This window comes from Strix uralensis, chromosome 3 (assembly GCF_047716275.1).
Source record: "Strix uralensis isolate ZFMK-TIS-50842 chromosome 3, bStrUra1, whole genome shotgun sequence".
NCBI classification, from domain to species: Eukaryota; Metazoa; Chordata; class Aves; order Strigiformes; family Strigidae; genus Strix; species Strix uralensis.
The window spans coordinates 3,773,209-3,794,051 of record NC_133974.1 but is presented as its reverse complement, the minus strand read 5'-3'; the positions used below and the strand labels follow the sequence as shown (position 1 = coordinate 3,794,051).

Sequence of the window (20,843 nt, the reverse complement as noted above, 5' to 3'; positions counted from 1 at the left end):
CCTCAGCGCTGGGTCAACCCGACTCTTCAACACCTCCAGGGATGGGGACTCCACCACCTCCCTGGGAGCCCATTCCAACGCCCAACAACCCCTTCTGCAAAGAAATACTTCCTAATATCCAATCTAAACCTGCCCTGGCGCAGCTTGAGGCCATTCCCTCTTGTCCTGGCGCTTGTTCCTTGGCTCAAGAGACTCATCCCCCCTCTCTGCACCCTCCTTTCAGGGAGTTGTAGAGGGCCATGAGGTCTCCCCTCAGCCTCCTCTTCTCCAGACTAAACCCCCCCAGTTCCCTCAGCCGCTCCCCATCAGACCTGTGCTCCAGACCCTGCACCAGCTTTGTTGCCCTTCTCTGGACACGCTCGAGTCATTCAATGGCCTTTTTGTAGTGAGGGGCCCAAAACTGAACCCACTCATCGAGGTGCGGCCTCACCAGTGCCGAGCACAGGGGTAAGATCCCTTCCCTGTCCCTGCTGGCCACGCTATTGCTGATAGAAGCCAGGATGCCATTGGCCTTCTTGGCCACCTGGGCACACTGCTGGCTCCTGTTCAGCCGGCTGGCAATCAACACCCCCAGGTCCCTCTCTGACATATTCATCAGATTTCTTAGACAAGGCAGTCCTATGCTAATGCATTCTCAGAATTCATTTACATAGTCTGAGCATGCGTAGTGAAAATAGAGTGAGGGTCTTCTCCCCTCTTTAGTGGTCCGCATAGTCTTCCTCACATTGTCCCTTAGTTGAACTTTAGGTTTCTCGTGTCCGTACATGGTCATAGAGTGACCTCATCCGTCCTTCAGCTCCTGTTTGTTCCAAGGAGGTTAGTTTAGACCAGCTTCCAGTTGCTTATCTTGACACTGGCGTCTTCTTAGACACTTGTTTTTTAGGTTCCTGCTATCAGCGATGTACTTAGGGAGTTTTTCAGACTGTCCAAGGTCTGTCTTATCTCCTCTAGGTAAGGAGTTACAGGTTTCAAAACATCTTACAAGTGGGTAATGACTACAGAGGGTAGGAAAAAGTGTAGATTAAATTATATACATTGCAGTAAAATATGGGAAAAATAAAAGCTAGTAAAACACAAGTGATGATTAACATTAAAACTAAATGTTCTACTTTACAGGTCCCTGTACATTAGCAATTTCAGGTATACTTGTGGCAACTTCACCACCACCCCACACTTGCATTTTCTGAAATACCCCACGCGGCTCTTCTCCAAGAGCCCCCCTCGAGCTGCCTCCTCCCCGCTCTGCGGCGACCTCCCCCAGCAGCATCCTCCTCCACCCTGGGCCATCGCCCAATATTTTTGTTTTTATGGAGAGCACCGGGTGAAGGGAGGCAGCTCTGCTCCCCGGGAGAGGGTCAGCTGCACACCAAGGATCCAAGTTACCATTTTTTTTCCTCTCCACTGGAGCAGCTCCCTGTACGTTGCATAAGGTCCAGACTTTAGGTCAGCATCTTCCCCCCACGCCTCTCAGGAACACTTTAACCCCTTCTCCCCACATGCTCAAAACCCCACCCCTAGCGGCATCAGTGTTCGGTTACATTATACGCTGTTGTGCATCACTTTTGGACGTTTCAAAGCCTACACATCCCTGTTACCCAGCCTGGGAAGGAGCTTTCGCAGCCCCCTCCAGCCCCTCCACAGCCCCCACACAGCTGAATTGTCTTTCATCTGCTGCTTTATTATTCCCACTCTCAGGTTCCCCAGTGCTTTGGCCGCGCCTCTGTGATGATTAGGTCTCCTGATTTCCAGGCTCTGCTGCCTGCACAGAGGAGAAGGCAGAAGCAAATGTGACAGTGCAACCCCCTGTTTTGGGCTATATCCATTTTTTTCTTCCAGGCATGAGTCCCAACCTGTGCTGCGATCTGAGCTTTCCTTAGAATCACAGAGTGGTTTGGGTTGGAAGGGACCTTTAAAGGCCATCTAGTCCAACCCCCCTGCCATGGGCAGGGACATCTTCACCTAGATCAGGTTGCTCAGAGCCACGTCCAACCTGTCCTTGAATGTTTCCAGGGATGGGGCATCTACCACCTCTCTGGGCAACCTGTGCCAGTGTTTCGTCACCCTCATGAAGAATTTCTTCCTTATATCTAGCCTGAATCTACCCTCTTTTAGTTAAAACCATTGCCCCTTGTCCTACTGCAACAAGCCCTACTAAAAAGTTTGTCCCCATCTTTCTTATAAGCCCCCTTTAAGTATTGAAAGGCCACGGTAAGGTCTCCTCAGAGCCTTGCCTTCTCCAGGCTGACCACCCCCAACTCTCTCAGCCTGTCCTCACAGGGGAGGTGCTCCAGCCCCCTGAGCATCTTCAGGGCCTCCTCTGGACCCGCTCCAACAGATCCATGTTTTTCTTGTGTTGGTGCCCCCAGAGCTGGACCCAGCACTGCAGGGGGGGACTCACCAGAGCAGCGTAGAGGGGGAGAATCCCCTTCCTTGACCTGCTGGCCACACTGGATGCAGCCCAGGACACGGTTGGCTTTCTGAGCTGTGAGCGTGCATTACCAGGTCATGTCCTTATGCCTACACTCTTTGGAAAGGGCAGACCCCTCCAGTTATACCATCCTGTGCATTACCCCAAAACTTTTCCCTTGTCAAAAGGGGATGGCTGTGGACTGTAGCTGCTCCTTTATAGCGTGGTACATTGTGTGACACTGCCAACATCCTACAGCTGGTGACGAGGATGCGGAGAGTCAAGTGTGCATAAGCTCGAGTGCTTTTCCTTGGGTCATTACTGTAAAGTACAGCCCTGTTATGAGAGCCAGAGAGCTTGGGCACAGCTGAAACTCAAATATCCACACTGAATTGTTGGCAGACGTGCGGGCAGGGATGTGGTTTGTAGCAGCTAGCACTGACCCAGGCAATGCCAGGGAGCAGCTCGGGGGTCAAGCAAACCAGGACTATTCCCTGTCTGTTTTGGAGACCAAGAAACTCTTAATATTCACGTCACCAGAATATGTCTGAAGTCCAGAGGACAGGTCCTGGCATGGGGTGGTTTCATTAGCAGGGACATTTCACCAAAACCAGTAAGTTAACAAGATTCAGTCCCAAATTCGAGGTGGGTAACGCTGAAATCCAGCATTTACCCTGAGAGTATTTGTGAGACTGAGAAGGGCTGTCTACAAACCCCTGTGCTTCTGAGCAAAAGTGAACTTCTAAGCAGTGGTAAGAAGATGAAGGACTCTTCACACTAACAGTAAATAACAGACATCTCCTGGAGAGGGCCCTGCCACCTGTGTTGTCCATGGCTGCTCCCCAGAAGTGGACACTGGACCAGGGGGTGGATGTGGGCTCTGATGCAGAGCCACAGATCTCGCTCACCTGGAGAAACTCCAATTCCTTAGCCTCCATCTGTTTTATCTCTGAAGAAGAACAAAGCATGAAAATCAGGTCATCAGACATTTCTAGAGCTCTCTTTGGAGGAGATGAATAGCTGTTTGGTACCATCCTGCCCATGATTACTTTGGTGGTGCAAGTTCAAGGTTGTTCAGTCCCTGCATGATGGAAACAGCCTGGAACTATCTGTGCAGATGCAAACGGGCAGCTTTTGATGACAGACTGTTCTAGGCAATTGCACATGAGAAGGATTGCATAGCTGTTTAGATACGGTGACCTGAATTTTCATACTCACCTCTGGTGGTGAGTTCATTCTGAGTTTGTCCAAGCTGTTAGTTGCATGTGTTATTAATGCTGGCAGTTTAGGTGATTTCAATATCTGAGAACGATTTGAAAGTCTAATTAATGACATTTTCTTCTCATAGATGTATGCAAAGGTATTAAGGAAGATTAATTCTCCCCTTACAGTGGTTTGCAATGAGCCACATCATCAACCCCTCCAAAACAGAAGAGGGGTCTCTCCTAGGTCTGGAGCTACCAGGGCATGGGAGTCCCATGTGTAACAAAATAAAAACATGTCTACACTGCTGCCTTCTGTCCAGTGCTGAGATGGCCTGAAAGCAGCACAGGACTAATCCTCTCTGCATTTTACTGGACAGACTGGAAATCCTTTGGTATGAATCCAGAGCTAAACACAAACTTCTGTCTTCACAGCATGAGCAGGGCTGTTAAAGTGCTGCTAACCTGTGCAGTTTATCCTGGTTCAAGATGAAAAGCTGCTTCACTGTCCTTCACCATGCAGAGTGGTGCTGGAGATCCCTCTGTGATTGCATAGGGAAGGTTGGTGCTCTGGGAATATCCTTAGCTTCAGGAGAGGAGCCTGCGGTCCCCATACATCTCCCTCTGCCTTGCAATCAACTTATGGGTGTTAACCATTCTGGACCTCCTAGGAGACACTGCGTGGGCTTTCACATATTCACCCCCTCCCTCCCCGTGGCCCCTGAAGCCCACATCCTCACAAAACACCATCAAACCCCACAGACCAAGGAACAGCTGCTTTCTTGGTGGGGTGGTCTTCATCTCACTGAAGGTGCTGTGGGGAGTTACATTTATTAAGAGCATCCTCAATAGAATCATAGAATCATAAAATGGTTTGTGTTGGAAGGCACCTTTAAAGGTCATCTAGATCCAACCCCCCTGCCATGGGCAAGGACACTTTTCACTAGATCGGGTTGCTCAGAGCCCCGGCCAACCTGGCCTTGAACACCTCCAGGGATGGGGCATTCTCAACTGCGGAGTGGCTGCAAAGGAAAGCAAAGGCTTCAGCCCCATGAGCAGCAGGGAAACAGCACTGTCTCCCCAGTGAAGGAAAAGGAAAATTTGGGCAGTGTCTTCACACTCCAGGACTAATTATAAACCCAGCACTTCCCCCGTGTTAGTTGTGATGACTCTGCAATCCCCAGGCAATGCGTGGAAGTGGATGGTCTCTCTCCCAGCTCAGAGAAAAAAAAAAGCGTTAGATATAGTCCTCAAATATCAGATATTACACTGAGAAAAAGAAGTAAGAGGTGCTTTAGAAATGTGCCTAAGAACAGCAGCGAGTGGCACTCAAATGGGTTCCACCGCCTGCCTTTTTCTGTCTTTTTGCCGTGTGCTTTAGGGAAAATGAACTGCTGTGTGGCAAAGCCGAAAGACTTGTACTCAAAAAAATTTGGCTCAAATCTCATCTCTTTCAGAGCAAACTCTGAATATTGCAGTGAGAGTCATCTTGATCTTTTGGACTCATTTTTCATCCTGTAAAATAAGGATCAGTAACGTTTGGAGCAGGCTCCTTCCCTTCCTGTATTTCAACACTGTCTGCCACAATACAGCCCTGATACCGGTCAGTAAACACTACTACAATCTTCTGAAGAACAGAAGATGTACAGGACATCATGAAGCGTACAACATGCCTCTTGGGCAACAAAACCTCACTGGCCTGACAAATTTTTGTGTTGGTCTTACACAAATTATCCTGTCCTGCATTCTCAAACCCACAGCTGCTGCTCCCCACACAAGAAGTAACCCGACCCACAATCTGGGCTGTGTGCACGCCAACATTTTTAATATAATCTCATGGCAAGGAGGTACAGACTTCCCTACGTGAGGGAGAGAAGTTGTACAGGTATTTGTGAGGATGCATTCGATCATAATAACAGATAACAGGTTAATGAGGGTTTGCCAGCTTCTGGAAGCAGGTAGCTCCATGCACCATATGCTTTTACTTGTTCTGATAAAGTCTCCTATGAAACAACATCTCAATCAAGCAGGAGTAGCATGCACATCTAGAAAGTGTCCAAGCAGAAGGAAATGCAGCTGAATCCGTGCTCTTTGCCAAATGCCCAGAAATTCCTCCTGCCAGACCCCTAAATGCCTGGCCATCTGCTTCCCTCTGCCCCATAGCGTGTCCTGAAAAGGTTCGCCAAGAGGCTTGTCTGGCCTCGACAGGAGAAGGGGCTCTTCCCACATCTTCCTTTCCCAGCTGGAGAGCAGGATCAGGAACCGTCTGGGTCTCTGGCCACATTTCCCATGTCTCCCTGAAGGACCCCAGGGCACAGGGCAGACCCTGGGGAGCAGAGGTTGCACATAGTTGGTCTGGATTCACTGGTGAGACCACATCTCCCAAATCAGAAGCAATTATCATGATTTTAGGCTTTTCAGCGAGCAAGCTTTCCTCCACTACGCGCACTTGCACCAGCAGGGTTTTGCCTGTGAAATCCAAGAAGTAATTGGCTGAAGAATAGCAGAGAATCACCCTCCATATGCTGCAGTCCCATGACCATTTGCCTCTTGGATGAGCACTAGTATTTTTTAGGGCTGTCTATTTGCTTGTTTTCGTTCCTGAAATAGATTGTGATCATATTATCCAAACACCCAGCTGCTTTACCCTCAGATGTTTTCCTAGGAATGGGAGTGAAAGAGCAGCAAGCACAAGGTAAAGGATGTTTGTGCCTGAAAATCATCTGTGATTCCAGTGACCACATCCTTATGGTAAATCCAAGGCAGTCATGAGGCCAGCTGGCATGGCCAAGCCACGTAGAGGATATTAAGATCTCCTGGCTTCCCCAGAAGGGATCTATGTTGGGCAGCTTGCTGGGTATTAATCCCTGTGCTAACTCTTGAACTCTGCCTAGGAGCCAGTTTTCCCAGATAAAAAATGGGACTGTGCTAAATTTTATGTCTTAGCCTGGTCCTGGCACTGCTTCATTTACTGGTGTGGATGTAGCCAGAGTATCTGGAAAACAAAGAGGTGGAGAGCAAAAGCCTTCCATAAAGAAGCAGATAAATAATTCTATTTATACAAAATTTGCTACAAGAGTGGGAGAGTCGACTGAAGCCGACTGTTGTTTTCCACTTAATATTCGTTAGTATGTCTGGGCACACAGCACTTCCTAAGAGCTGCCATCCACACTTCTTCACTAAACCCTATCTGAAATATATGGTTTCCCACACACTGGGTTCATCCTCTTGACAGCTGGGAGGAGGGAGCCTGCAGGTGTGGGAGAGCTTCCCAGTTAGCTCTCCTGAAACCGCAGCAACGTCAAACTGGGGATTTGGCAACCAAAGAGTGAGTGGGCAAGTCTAAAGTCAGACCGCAAGAGGAAGGAGGCTGGCAGGATGTGATAGAGCAGACATATGTACCCGACACCGCAGACACGAGTGTTCCTTGGGTCTAAGTTTCCATAATAAATTATTTTTAGCAGAATATAATTTTTTTTTTTTTTTTTCAGGGAATAGCTAGTTTCTGGTGAAGCTTTTCCATTTTGTCATAAGCAATCATGAGACACTGCATAATGTCCAGAAATTTAACATTTTTCTGCAAAGCTTTTTGTCTTTTCCATCTCAAGGGTTTTTTTTAGTTTTTGTTTGTCAACCTGAGAAATGTCTGGGCAATGAAAAGGGAACTCTGGCTTTGTTCTCATCTCACTTTGGGAAAATCCTTTCTTGTCATTGAATTAGCCAGGTGCTCACCAAGGACAAACCTACAGGTCTCTGTGCTCTCAGGGTATCTTTAGGGCTGGCATCCGAAACACACAGACAGCTTGATGCCAAAGTTGTACGCAATTATTCTGAGTGAGTGAGAACAATTGCTTAGGTACAAATTGTCCCCCAAACTTTCCCCAGCGCTCATTACTACCCAGGTGGGAAGGGTAGGATATCTGATATCATCTGCATTTGGCTTTTTCAGAAATTGTTAGGGGGAAAAACCCAACCTTTTTCATAGAGTCAAAAAATACTGAATGCTGAAGAAAATATCAACTTAGGTCACTGTATAGGGGTCTGGTAAATATTTCATGTGTTGATGTTCAATGACCTGATTTATTAGGTCGAAACATGGGTGTTTTTGAGAGTTTAGCTCTGGATGCAATTTAACATTTGCGGGGGCCCTGAGATGTCTCAGTGTGGGAGAGAAAAATAGAAAGAAAGAGAATTTGGTGGCAGTAAAGAGAACCCCTGTGGTTATAAAGGTTTTCCGTTAGACAGCAGCATGAAAAAAAAGGGGTATTAATGAAATGATCTTGACCTGCACATGATTTTAAGGGAAAGATAATTAAACAGACATTTAAACAGTGACTAGTTTGCAGCAGAGACAACTATGGTTTCTGTGGAGCCCACAGGAAAGCATTATGTCATTCAAGTGAACAGGGCCCTTCTTCCACTTGTTTCTGAAAAAGCAAATGAGCATTACGTGAGGTGATAAAACAAATTGTTTATGAACTGATTTTTTATTATTACTATTTAAAAGCTGTGGTGCTTTGACAACAGTTCTGGGTGCTTTTCCATAGGATATGGGTCAGGTTCTCTGTGTCCTAGGAGGTGCATGTGTTGGGGTAATTCTTCATGTCTTCAAAGCTGGGTTCTTGGGGTCTGAGCAAATTTAGGAAATGCTCAGATCATTCCTGAGAAAGCTGCATTGTGAATTGCCTCTTGAAGAGTATGAATTAATATAGCTTCAAAATCAAACCCTCGTGGACTTGATGGAGACTTGATAGGGGCTTATGCTTAAAAAAAACCCAAAGGGTTTTGTGCATGAAGGTCAGAACTGGTGAAACCTCGCAAGTTGCCCCATAAGAAGATGCAAGAAATAATTAACTATTAGTTCATTCCTACGAAGTGAACAGGCTTGTCACTGTTATTTTAAGGGACTTAAGAATTCATTTCTTTCCCCTTTACATTCTCTGTGTATCCAAACACTGTGGTTATGCCACAAATACATCTGATATAGCTGTGGTCCTTCATCACAGCCCTGATGGACAGGGAGGAAAGTCTCCAACTGAAGTCTTTTCTGAAGACAGTGGGTTAAACAGGCAACACCAGTAGGACCTGAGGAACCATTTATTCAACTCCAGGATGATGCTCAAACCCACCAGCAGGGAAGTCTGTCTCAAAGGCTTAGAAAATTGTGCTTGAGTAGGCAGGGGGACTTGAGGAGCTACAGGTTTCATAGACCCAGTATGAGCCTCCCCAAAGAGAGGGGACAGAGACAGCAAAGCCAGTTCATGTGTAATTCAGAAAGAGCAGTGAACAACCTGTTTTGGAAAACAGGAGAGGAGCAGCAGCAGCAGCTGACCACCTTTTTCTTCTACAGACCCTCCTTGACCACCAAGTCAGCCTGAGGCAACATCTCTGTGCATCAGCCGTACTTCTCACAGCTGCATTTTCCTACAAATATCCGCAGATTTGTGCACACTGGGTTACAGGAGGCACCTCTGCACATTTCATTGTGTGTCTACAGGTCCCGTGAACTTCACAACCAGGAAAAATGATTTTGAATGTCAAGAGCTGGAACCACATGCCAGTGTTGTCAGTTCAGCAGTGACTGCTTGGGTTGTGCTGAGTATTTAAGATCAAATATGAGTAGGCTGAATTAGGGTTTGCTAGGCTGAGTGTCTAGAGTAGCTTGAGGCTATGTTTGAAGCATTGCTTGTCAGGGAAAAAAGGGTGCTCAGTGTGGGAGTAAATGTTCTCTCTGTTGGATGTAGAGAAGTGAAAATCTTTTCCTTCAGAACCCAATTAATGTTTCCAGTTAATAAAGAACAAATGGCCAGAGTACCCGTGCTTATATGTGACAGAGATTAGAGATGGGGTTGCCCAGTAAGGCCAGACATGCTCCTACAAGCTGAAATGACTTTTGTTCTACTCCCTGTTGTAGGGAGTGGGATAAATTTAGAGCAATGACTTGTCATTTCAGAAATAAAAAAGGACACAGAGAAAGTGAGCACTGGAAAAAAGTCAAGCTGGGCTATAACTCACCAACAGTGCTGAAGCAGAGTAAAAGTCTTTTTAGCTTTAAGATCAGAGACAAAGCAGAACGGCTATTGTAGTATGATGGCTTTGCAGAGAGCATCAGCACAGTGGATGGACAAATACTTTGCTGTGTTGTTCAGGAAGAAGTAGGGTCAGAAAATCAAAAATAGCTGGGACTGGCCTCAGTGGAATCCAGTCCCACAGAAGGGGAGAGCCTTATTCGTTACCAGCCCTCACCAAATTCAGAAAAGTGGCACACAAACCTGGGGTGCAATAACAAGAATGTCTCAGGAGTCTTTTCAGTCTGTGACTCCACTGTAAAATTTGAGAACAGCAAACAGTATTAGAGTTCAGAGCGAGAACAAAAAAAAAATCATCCAGGTGAGTATGATCTGATCTCAGTATTATGCAAGGCTTTGAGAACAAACAGGCGAGCAAGAATACAAAAGAAAATGCATCATGTGTTCTCTGTTGAATAGATTTCAACAGACTGACCTGATGAAATAGGATTTCTTAGTAAAGAGAAAGCATCAGATCTCATCATATGCACTTTAGTAAGAGCATTAGTAAAATGTTAATAAAAAAATACTTTAGATGAAGTGAAGGGGATGAATAAAGGCACTGTAAGTTGGCTGAAGTATAACCTTGAAAGGGAAAATGTCAGGCAGGAAGGAGGTTACTGAGAAATTTTCTTAAGGGTCATTCTTAGAACAAAAATTTAAGTGTAAAAAATTAACGTACTGGACCCAAAGCTAGCATGTGCCATTGATACAGGAAAAGATTAAGGTAACACACAGAAGGAACTGGCTTGTCATAAGGACTGGAGTTACAGAAAAGAGATTCACGTGTAAAAAGTCATGAGATTCATAGTGTAAAGTGTGAAATTGTTGCTCATGTGCCAGAAGACTAAAACCAAGATTCTGCTCTTGCACATACTTTGTGGCAGATAAAAAGAAAGGCTGTATTAGTCTGATCACAGCAGAGCTCTGGGCCAATAATTTGATGTAGCTGTGGAGAAGGCAAATGCAATGGAGGCATCAAACTCTGGAGAGAAACAGAACAGAACTCATGCCTTTCCTGATAAATTTCCTGTGCTGAGGAGCACAAAACTGGACACAGGACTCCAGATGCAGCCCCATAAATGCCAAGCAGAGGGAAATAATCTCTTCCCTTGACCTCCTGTTCATGCTTCTGCTGATAGAGTCCAGTACATGGTTGGCCTTCGCTGCTGCAAGAATACTCTGCTGACTCACATTGAACTGAGTGTTTGTGTTTAGTGATGCTACTGGAAAGAACATGTTTTGGAAAAAGGATGTGGATTTATATAGTGAAATGGAGGAAATGTCACCTTGAGGGAAGATAAGGAGCAGAAGCAGTGTGGCTTATCAAAGCTTTGCGCTGGGGAGTGATTCAGTTCAGGGTACAAGTATCTTCACAGGGAGAATATACCAAAAAATAAATACAGCTGTTCAACTGAACAGAGGAAGACATAACCTCCTGATGCTTCTTCATATCTAAACAGACTAAACTTAGAAAGAAAGCTTAGTTCTTAAGAGTGAGAGTAATTAATAATAGAAGGGGTGATGTCTTCATTTCCTGGAGATCTTCAACTCATGACTGGATACTCTTCAGAAGGGAAAATGATCATGAAGTGTGCAACTCCATGGCTTGTGAAGATCTGATTATATTTACTCCTCCTTCTTTGTTTTACTACATAGAGCTATTGTGATCTTGAGCTACCCTAGGGTGCACCCACACTCTAATATAGACAGTGCTGTACTCCTAAATGGTTGGCACAGTCCCAGGAGCTGATGTGTCCCAGAACAACCAGCCCTAGTTTCACCAAATCACAAGTGCAAGTTCAGGAGTTGCTATGGACCAAGGACCATGCCGAATAGGCATTTTGGATAGAACCACACTGCTTTGGAAGCTGATTGATAGAGTTTAATATCATAGTGATGGCCAAACCCAGCCAGCTGGTCTATGAACCAGGAGATGGACCCTAATGCTGTTTAGTTTGTACCAAATGAAAATGTTTGAGCAGCTCAGCAGCAAAGCAGACGGCAAGATGAACCAAGGCTGCAAACATCCTTGCCTCCACAGCTGAGCTAAGTTATCGTTTTGACATCTCCTTGCTGCACAGCATAAGGTTCAGCTGACTTAGACATGCCAAGGACTTGGCTTCAAATTTTCAACTGCAAAGAGCCAAAGGAGAGGAGTCTAGAGATCCCAGTTCCCTTTGCTGTCTCACTATCTGAGCCGTTCACCCCCTTGTCTTTCCCTCTTCTGGATTAAATGAACCAAGAGCAGCAGAAGAGGGAGGTCCTCTGGGCACCACGAGCCACAGAAACAAATCACATCTTGTTGGAAGAACTAGGTGAGGACTTTTATCTGCTTACATGAAAATTTACAATGGAAGGGTTTCATAGAGAGCTCGCAGCAATCTGATACCCTTGAAAGGTGATAGGATATGATGGGATGGGATAGGACAGGACAGTTTTCTTACTGCCCTCCTTCCCCGTTGGAAATGCGCCCAACATAATTTAATACAGGTGAAAACCAAGGGGTCTAGCTTAAAACCAGCAAAGGGGTTACGGTGTTGGTGGATCAGGGAAGAACAACTGACATCATTTACCTGGGCTTATGCAAAGCATCTGACACTGTCTCATATGACATCCTTGTCTCTAAATTGGAGAGACATGGATTTGATGGATGGACCACTCAGTGGATAAGGAATTGGTTGGGTGGTCACACTCAAAGAGTTGTGGTCAACAGCTCCATGTCCAAATGGAGAGCAGTGACGAGTGGTGTTCCTCAGGGGTTGGTGTTTGGACAGGGGCTGTTTAACATCTTTGTCAGCAACATGGACAGTGGGATTGAGCGCACCCTCAGCAGGTTTGTGGATGACCCCAAGCTGTGTGGTGTGGTTGACACGCTGGAGGGAAGGGATGTGCCATCCAGAGGAACCTGGACAGGATGGAGAGGTGGGACCGTGTGAACCTCATGAAGTTCAACAAGGCCAAGTGCAAGGTCCTGCACATGGGTCAGAGTAATCCCAAGCACAAATCCAGGCTGGGCAATGAGTGGATTCAGAGCAGCCCTGAGGAGAAGGACTTGGGGGTATTAGTGCATGGAAAGCTGACTATGAGCCAGCAGTGTGTGCTCGCAGCCCAGAAATCCAACTGTGTCCTGGGCTGCATCCAGAGAAGTGTGGCTAGCAGCTCGAGGGAGGGGATTCTCATCCTCTACTCTGTTCTCGTGAGACCCCCCCTACAGTGCTGTGTCCAGCTCTGGGGGCACCAACAGCAGAAGGACATGGACCTGTTGGTGCAGGTCCAGAGGAGACCACAAAGATGCTCAGGGGGCTGGAGCACCTCCCTGTGAGGACAGGCTGAGAGAGTTGGGGGGGTTCAACTGGAGAAGAGAAGGCTCTGGGGACACCTTATAGTGGCCTTCCAGTACTTAAAGGAGGCCTACAGGAAGGATAGGGAGGGACTCTTTACAAGAGCATGTAGTAATAGGACAAGGAGTACCAGTTTTAAACTGAAAGAGGGGAGATTTAGGTTAGATGTAAGGAAGAAATTCTTCCCTGTGAGGGGGGTGAGGCTCTGGCACAGGTTGCCCAGAGAAGCTGTGGCTGCCCCCTCCCTGGAAGGGTTCAAGGCCAGGTTGGACGGGGCTTTGGGCAACCTGGGCAGGTGGAAGGTGTCCCTGCCCGTGATAGGGGGGTTGGAATTAGATGATCTTTGAGGTCCCTTCCAAACCAAACCATTCTATGATTCTATGATTATTTAATTTGATGGATAATTTATCTCTAGTTTTAAAGAGCTGTCAAGGTACCGACTTTCTACAACTGCTTCGATTGCATCTGCCTTTCTTGGAGCACCTCATTAGCAGTAACATATGAATTTAATTAATCTGGCAATTACCATTGCTGTGCGGTAGAAATCCTCCATACCTAACACTCAGAAGTAGGCTAGACCAAGTCTATGTTCACTGCTAAGCATTCTGGGAAAGATTTGCAAAAAAATGGTAATTGCAAGGTAATGAACAAGGGAAAATAAGCCCAGATTTATATCATGATGATGGACTATACATTTCTTATTACCAGTCTTGAAAATGTTTGATTTACTAGTACAGAGGCAGCCTGTGTAAACAATACAAGGATCACAGAGGTCACTACGCTTACCAGGAAAAGGCTGGAAAGAAATAAGCACTGTGAAAATGTCTGTGCAAGGTGACAGATCTGCCTGGGGACAAATGGTTCTAGAATTTCTGGGAAAAAAAAATTAATTACATCAAGGCTAGATCATATCCAATTCAAAAATACAGTGAAAAATATGTTCTGTGAAGAAACATAAAATATCCTTCCCCTTCTGTGCTGCCTTTTCTCCAGCTCTGCTCTTTCTCCTGTGGTGCAGAATGCTTCAGCATCTCCCAGAAATGGTTTCTTTTGTGTATCTGTAGACTCATCCAGACACATCTTTTCTGATCCTTGTGCCTTAACTCAAAGGCGGAAATTATAGCTGTTGGTTTTGCATCCAGAAAAGATGAATGCACACAAACACTGCGGTTCTGCATGGTGAGCCAACATTAGCAATGAGTGGTGGTGTTTGTTTGAATTCAGATGTGAATAGCTTGGATGAGGGATTCCCTGCTGAACATTTATAGGAACATGCACATTCAATAGCTATAAAATAAACTCTGCATCTGAAAAAAAAAACAAAAACAGTTTCTTGTCAAGAAAAAATCAAGCTCCTTAGTATATGAATAATGATTTTTTTTCCTTCAAAATTCCAGTAAATGAAATTATTCATTTTAAAAGGTTATGAATGGTCAATTACAGAAATGAACAGAGTCAATTCCCTGTAGTAGTCATGGGAAACAAGAAAAAGAGTAAAGAGCAAAGGGGAAAAGCAAAGAATTGAAGGACGGGACTAGGAGGGTATGAACACGCAGTGGCAAATAGTTGGCGGGAGGCATAAAAAAAGAGAAAGAATGGAGAAATCTGGAAAGGGGGTAAACAAGTGACAGGTGAGAGACTGGGAAGAGTCTTTCTCCAGTTTGCTCTTCAGCAATCTGACCATACAGAATTTATGGCCATTGGAAACTGTATTCAAAATTGTCCCACTGCAGGTTGCTCAGACAAGAAGACTCTGAAGGTGATAATTCCTAATTCTGACCTTCCAGCTCTCTCTGTCCTCTCTAGCTTCCTCTCTGCTGTGTTACCTGCATGAGCATGGAGGAAAACAAGAGAAAAACAAAACACTATAGAACATGTTTATGCCTGGAAGGCAGAGGAGATCTTGGTGTGCCAGGAGCAAAAAATTGTACTAATCAAAACCAAAGATTGAGACACTGGTGCTAAGAGATGGACTCCTGCCACAAGCGGAGTGGTGGGAGGAGAAACTGAGCGAACCCATCTCCAGAGAGGTGTTGTTTGCTTTCTGGCATGTGCAATGTCACCCCGACCCACTGGTCCCACTCACAAAGGCACCTGGCAGCCAGGTCCTGGCAGCCAGGTCCATGCTCCAGTGGGCTTCTCCTCACTGCTCGCAAGCTGCCTTCACTGACCCGGACATGTGGGGGCGATTCCCCCTCCTCCAGATCCGGCTGCCAGGACTCCTCTGCCAGCAGACGCGGAGCCGCCGGGCCCAGCTCTGCTAGACCCAGCACCAGCCAGGGCTGCCAACAGCAGAGCTGCTCCCCAGCAGTGCATGAGTTAAGTCTGGGCACCTTTCTGATAAGCTCTGGACACTCTCTGCAAGGCACAGACACAATGGACAATACCGGGCATCACATCCATCATGGGGCATAGTTTTCAGGGTGCATCCATCCCTGACTGGTGTACTGGCAGTTCCTCAAAGGTCTCCCCCAGATGTGGTGCTCTACAACATTCTCATTGCATTCATTTAGCTGGGTATTTTGTCTCAGTTTTGGGGTTTTTTTTCAGTATTGATCATGGCCTAAAGGAAATGAAGGAAAAATGGTTTATGAACAGGAGCTAATAAGTTTCCAGTTACTATGGTGATGGTAGAAGGGCATCTCAGAAGGCTGTTCTGAGTCCTGCACTATCCAGGGTCTTCATTAACAAATTGCATAATGAAATAAAGACTGTGCTTACTGAATTTGCAAATAACAGGCTGAAAGGGACTGCAGCATGTTGGAAGATGCTGGAGATTGACATTTTTTTTGCAAAAGACAGGAACAATTGTTGGAGAAGGTGGAATGAGCAATATCTGGCAATGCAGTGATTCTGCAGAAGTGTGGGGCTGCAGTGGGCAACAAGGTACACATAATGGTACAGTGTCATTCTGTTATCGAAAAGGCAGAAATCATTCTTCCTAAAAAAACCCAACAGGGTTATCGCTTAAATTCATCCATTTATTACTCCAAACTGCTAGACTTTCAGGTAGTATGCTGTTTACTGCTTAGGGCACCATACTTCAAGGTGAGGTGGAATCATTTGAGACAGTCTAGAGCTGAGATGGTTAAGGGACCAAGAAAATACAATCTGTAACAGAAATCTGGAAGAATTGAGATCGTGATGGTGGGAAAAAAAAATGTGGGAGCCATGATGCCCCACAAATCTGGGATAAAGAGTTCATAGGAAAGGAATAATATGTTCCCTATGACTAGGGTGGTCCAGATGAGAAACAGTTGGCTGAAACTGCTGCAATGACAGTTCAGTGTTTTACATAAGATAGCATTTCTGGTGGGATGGACAACAGTGTCCTGAAGGAGGGGAAATGGTGTGGGGCAGGCCTGTTATTGGTGGTATTCCCAAACAGCCTTCACACCTTTCTGAGAGGGATGATTTAGGGTTGTAAGGAGCTCTGCCTGGGGGATGTGGAGCAGTGACTCTGAGGACATCTACGGTTCTATGCATTTTTGGTAACAACACACAATAAATCATCATGGTTATGTCTTTGTTGGTAAACTGAACAGTACCAGGGCCTACTCTATGGTCCTGAGGCCAGTGGGCATACCCTGGCCACTTTCCACAGTATTAAACTCTCTTCCATTCAAAGCAGGATGACCCCATCGCAGTTATGTTGGAAATTGTACCCATCCCATGGAGACACATGCAGTGCGGTGGGAAATGTGTTTGCAAAAATGTCAAGTGGCCTCGGAAAAAAACATGGCCAGGGCTGTGCTAAAAATTTACCAGTGGGGACAGCGAGCTTGCTGCATCAGGCTCCAGCACAGTTTACTTATAAGTCAGCCAGAGTAAACTGTGCTATAGAATCACAGAATCACAGAACCATTTAGGTTGGAAAAGACCCTCAAGATCATTGAGTCCAACCATTAACCTCACACTGCCAAGTCCACCACTAAACCATGTCCCTAAGCACCACGTCTACATATCTGTTAAATACCTCCAGGGATGGTGACTCCACCACTTCCCTGGGCAGCCTGTTCCAACATTTAACAACTCTTTCAGTGAAGAAATTTTTCTTAATATCCAATCTAAACCTCCCCTGGCACAACTCGAGGCCATTTCCTCTTGTCCTATTGCTTATTACTTGGGAGAAGAGACCAACCCCTACCTCACTACAACCTCCTTTCAGGGAGTTGTAGAGAGCGATAAGGTCTCCCCTGAGCCTCCTTTTCTCCAGGCTAAACAACCCCAGTTCCCTCAGCCGCTCCTCATAAGACTTGTGTTCCAGACCCTGCACCAGCTTCTTCACTCCCTGTGTGGCAGGGACCGTCTAGCCAAGTGTCTTCAATCCGACTGTGACGAATAGTTGATGCTTAGAAGAGTGCAATAACATGGCAAACATACAGTGGCACGTGTTTGGAAACCCATCCAGTTCCAGCAGTCTGAGGTTTGGGGGTTGTTGAGTTGGATATGGACCCATATAATTGTGCTGAATGCCCCTCAATGGATTTTATGGATTTCATGGAAGTATAGAATAATACAGGGTGGAAGGGAGCTCTGGAGGCCATTTGGTCCAGCCACCTGCTCAGAGGAGAGCAAACTTCAAAGTTAGATTGACTGCCCTACTTGCCTTATGAACACATTTACAATTTCTTCCTCCACAATATCCATGGCAATGAATTGCACCATCCTGCTGTGTGCAGAGTGAAAGGAGAACTTCTTTATTCAGTGCATCATTTTTTTGCATGTTATCTCCTACTTCTCTGGTTATGAGAAATGGAAACCCATATTTCTCTCGTTGTTAGGACATTTAGTTTTGACACTGCTGTCACATATCCCCACATACTCGTCTCCTCCTATAATGAAAGAGTCCCAGTATAATTACTATCTCACTGTCTGATAATAAGTCCCAGCTTTCACCATCCTTGCTACCATAATTTGTACCTCTTCCTGTCCTACTCTATGCTGCAGAGACAGGGACACCAGCAGCGTGTACAATGTGCAGAATGAAGTACCCTCAAAAGTGGTACAGGGATACACCGATTTTTGTCAGTGCTCATTCTAGCAAATCCTAACACTCAGTTTTCCTTTCTGACTGCCTCTAGACCCTGAGATGACTTTTTTCTGAAGTGCTCTTTAGGAGCACCTCTTTCCTGGAAGTAAGTTTGCCATCACGGACGCTCATTTGCCATCTGCTTACGCTGCCACTCAGTGCTGAGTTCCTTCTGCCTTGCAGACTCTTTGCAGTCAGCTTTCATTTCACTGCTCTGAATAACATTCTTTCAGCATCAGAGCTTCCCTGACAGCAGGGATCAGACTATCTCTGTCCCAGAAATTAAGCACACTTGAGACCCCAGAGTTGTCTGGAGGTTTTGTGAGGAAGAGGTGATGATTGGAGTGTTTGCAAGGGGTCAGCTCATCTAGACTCCTGGGAAAAGGCTCTCAGCCCCAGTGCTCCTGCCCATCAGTAGGGTGAGAGGGAACAACAGAGCAGGCTACACTGAACATGGTGTTTGCTAAATTTATCAGAGGGATTTTGCAGTCATGGTTCCCAAGAGGGTGATACATGGACATCAGGTCCTTCCCAACCGAAGGCTGCTCACACCAGGGCCCCTCTCAGCTTGTCCAGCCCCTCATGGTGACAGATCTAGACAACAGAGGGAGAGTTATCAGTGTATCATGGCCATGTCTCAGCCCTATTGCATGCAGTTGCATCCCTGCCAAACGTTGAGAAAGGCCTGAAGACCTCTGATATTCATCTTGCTTCCTATCAGGTCCCTCTGCCCCAGCAAATCTGTTCTACCTACTCACCATTCGCTCCTGTCACACTCCATGGTTTTCATTTGAACTGGGTTTTGATACCAAATCTGGGGAGAGCAAGGTTTTGCCAACATACCCAGGTGCAGGGTGGAGGGGCTGGCAGTTGTGCTGTGCGGTGAACCATGAGAGGTCCCGTGAGCAACGGGACCTCCCCCAGAACGCTCCTCTCTGCACAGAAACTCACTATAAATATGAGGATCTCCAGCCTTGCCACTCACCAGTATCTGGCTCAGGGTCTCTCCAAACCTTCTCTCCAGCCTTGCTGAGATCCTCGCTGAGCCCCAGCCATGAGGTTCCTCTACCTTGTCTTCACTGTCTTCCTACTGGTCTCCTTGGCTGTCCCAGGTAAGAGGGTGAATTGCTTTGGAAAGTGATCTGGATAATGGTGGGAGAACCAGAGTGATGAGGGTCAGAGTGGACCATGCTTGATAGGCAGCTTGAGCAAATGTGGTCTCTGTTGGCTTTAAAGGCTGTGATTTTGTTGCCTGCATAAAGATATCTAGTCCTTCAGTTATGCAGATGCGTGCTGGTCTCCCGCTAATGCACAAATGACTCGGTTACACCCAGGTTGTCTTATATGGGGCTCTATGTTCACGTGCAGACAAATGAGTCTTCAAAGAAAAAATCACTTTAAAGTACTGTAAGAGGCACATTTAGGATGTTTTAGACATTTCTGACACCTTCTAGGTCAAGATGAGCTGGGCCCTGGTGTAATTATTTTAGCCATGGAGTACCAAGCAAGTGCTGGATATATTTTTCAGAGAAACCAGCCTCCTGGATGTTTCCTGCTCAGATGATGCTACCTTTTGTGTCAAACCAGTTCTGAGTATATCTTCAGGGTCCAGTTCCCTTGCATTTTTAATGTGCAGTACTGACAGATATCACTCCAGTTCTGGTTCTCACCTCCCTCTTCAATGAATGAAAGGGAGATTTGGGGCCCAGAAGGGTTCCCAGTCCAATATCCATTCACTCTGGACATAATTTCCCAGCTATTTTAGGCCAACAGTCTCCCACCCTGACGCCGAGTGTTTGGCACTTGAATATCTTTTAACACATGCAGGTCATGTTTCTGGTTACCACAGGAACTGCCACCTGTGAAACACTTCATATTTTTTGGAACACCAACTCAATTTTTTGAAACCACATTGGTGTTGCTTTTGTTGTTTCGCTCTGAGAACACTGATCATTTCTCTTAAAAAGAAGTGCAAGACATCTGTGCAGTCTTGCACAGATGAGCATCTTTATGAACTTTGCTTTGGGCTGTCTCTCATGAGGGGAATGACTGTGGTCTCCTTGGGAGCATCTCTGTCCCAGACTGCACCTGTGTCACCATCTGGCCCTGTGTCACCAGCTGGGGGCAGAGGGATGCACAGGGAGTTTCTCAGGCTTGTGCTCTTCAAGGTCCCTTCCTGCTTTGGGGCTGGGCTTGGGCAGGAGTGGTGGACACGTGGGAGGATGGAGCAGGACCTCCCTACCAGCAGGACCTCATCCTTCTGACCACTGCCACACTTAGACCAGAAGGTGATGGGAGGGAGCGACAGCGGGGCACGGGGACACCTCCCCTGACCCAACCACTCTCCCTCTCTCTCCCCCTTGCAGGCTATGGGCAGGTAAGGAAGCACTGCCCCAAGGTGGGGTACTGCTCCAGCCAGTGCTCCAAGGTGGACGTGTGGTCCTTCTCCTCCGACTGCAAGTACTACTGCTGCATCCCGCCCGGCTGGAAGGGCAAATAGGAGCTGAAGAGGAAGCAGCTGGGGAAGAGGAGGCACCGCGGTGGCTTTGGGAGCAGCTTCTCAACTGTCGAACCCAATTGTCATCCCCTCCTCTCCATAATTAAAAAGGGAAAAAAAGGAGATGTAACTCTGGTGTGTGTGATGTGGTTACTTGTGTCCCCATGGTCCCACAGAAAGCATTAGGACAGGTTCTCCAAGCCCAAACCAAAAGGCCCATTAGCAGCACATCTCATTGTTCTTTTTGAACAAAATTTGTAACAAAAGTGGTAAATATACAGAGTTTTCCTCTC

At 46.4% G+C, this 20,843-nt stretch overlaps 1 protein-coding gene and 1 long non-coding RNA gene across 2 annotated transcripts; one reads left to right on the top strand and one right to left on the bottom strand.

Annotated features, from left to right (window-relative positions):
• Positions 1-952: 952 nt before the first annotated feature.
• LOC141941692 (uncharacterized) lies at positions 953-4,131 on the bottom strand. The gene is made up of 3 exons (XR_012628390.1): positions 4,075-4,131; positions 3,626-3,709; positions 953-995 (listed from the first exon to the last, which is right to left on the bottom strand). It is a non-coding gene; the product is annotated as an uncharacterized LOC141941692 (long non-coding RNA).
• A 14,976-nt stretch (positions 4,132-19,107) lies between these two features.
• On the top strand, positions 19,108-20,553 carry LOC141941691 (cygnin). The gene is made up of 2 exons (XM_074864668.1): positions 19,108-19,165; positions 20,420-20,553. Exons 1-2 carry the CDS (start codon positions 19,108-19,110, stop codon positions 20,551-20,553), a joined length of 192 nt encoding a protein of 63 aa, XP_074720769.1.
• Positions 20,554-20,843: the final 290 nt, after the last annotated feature.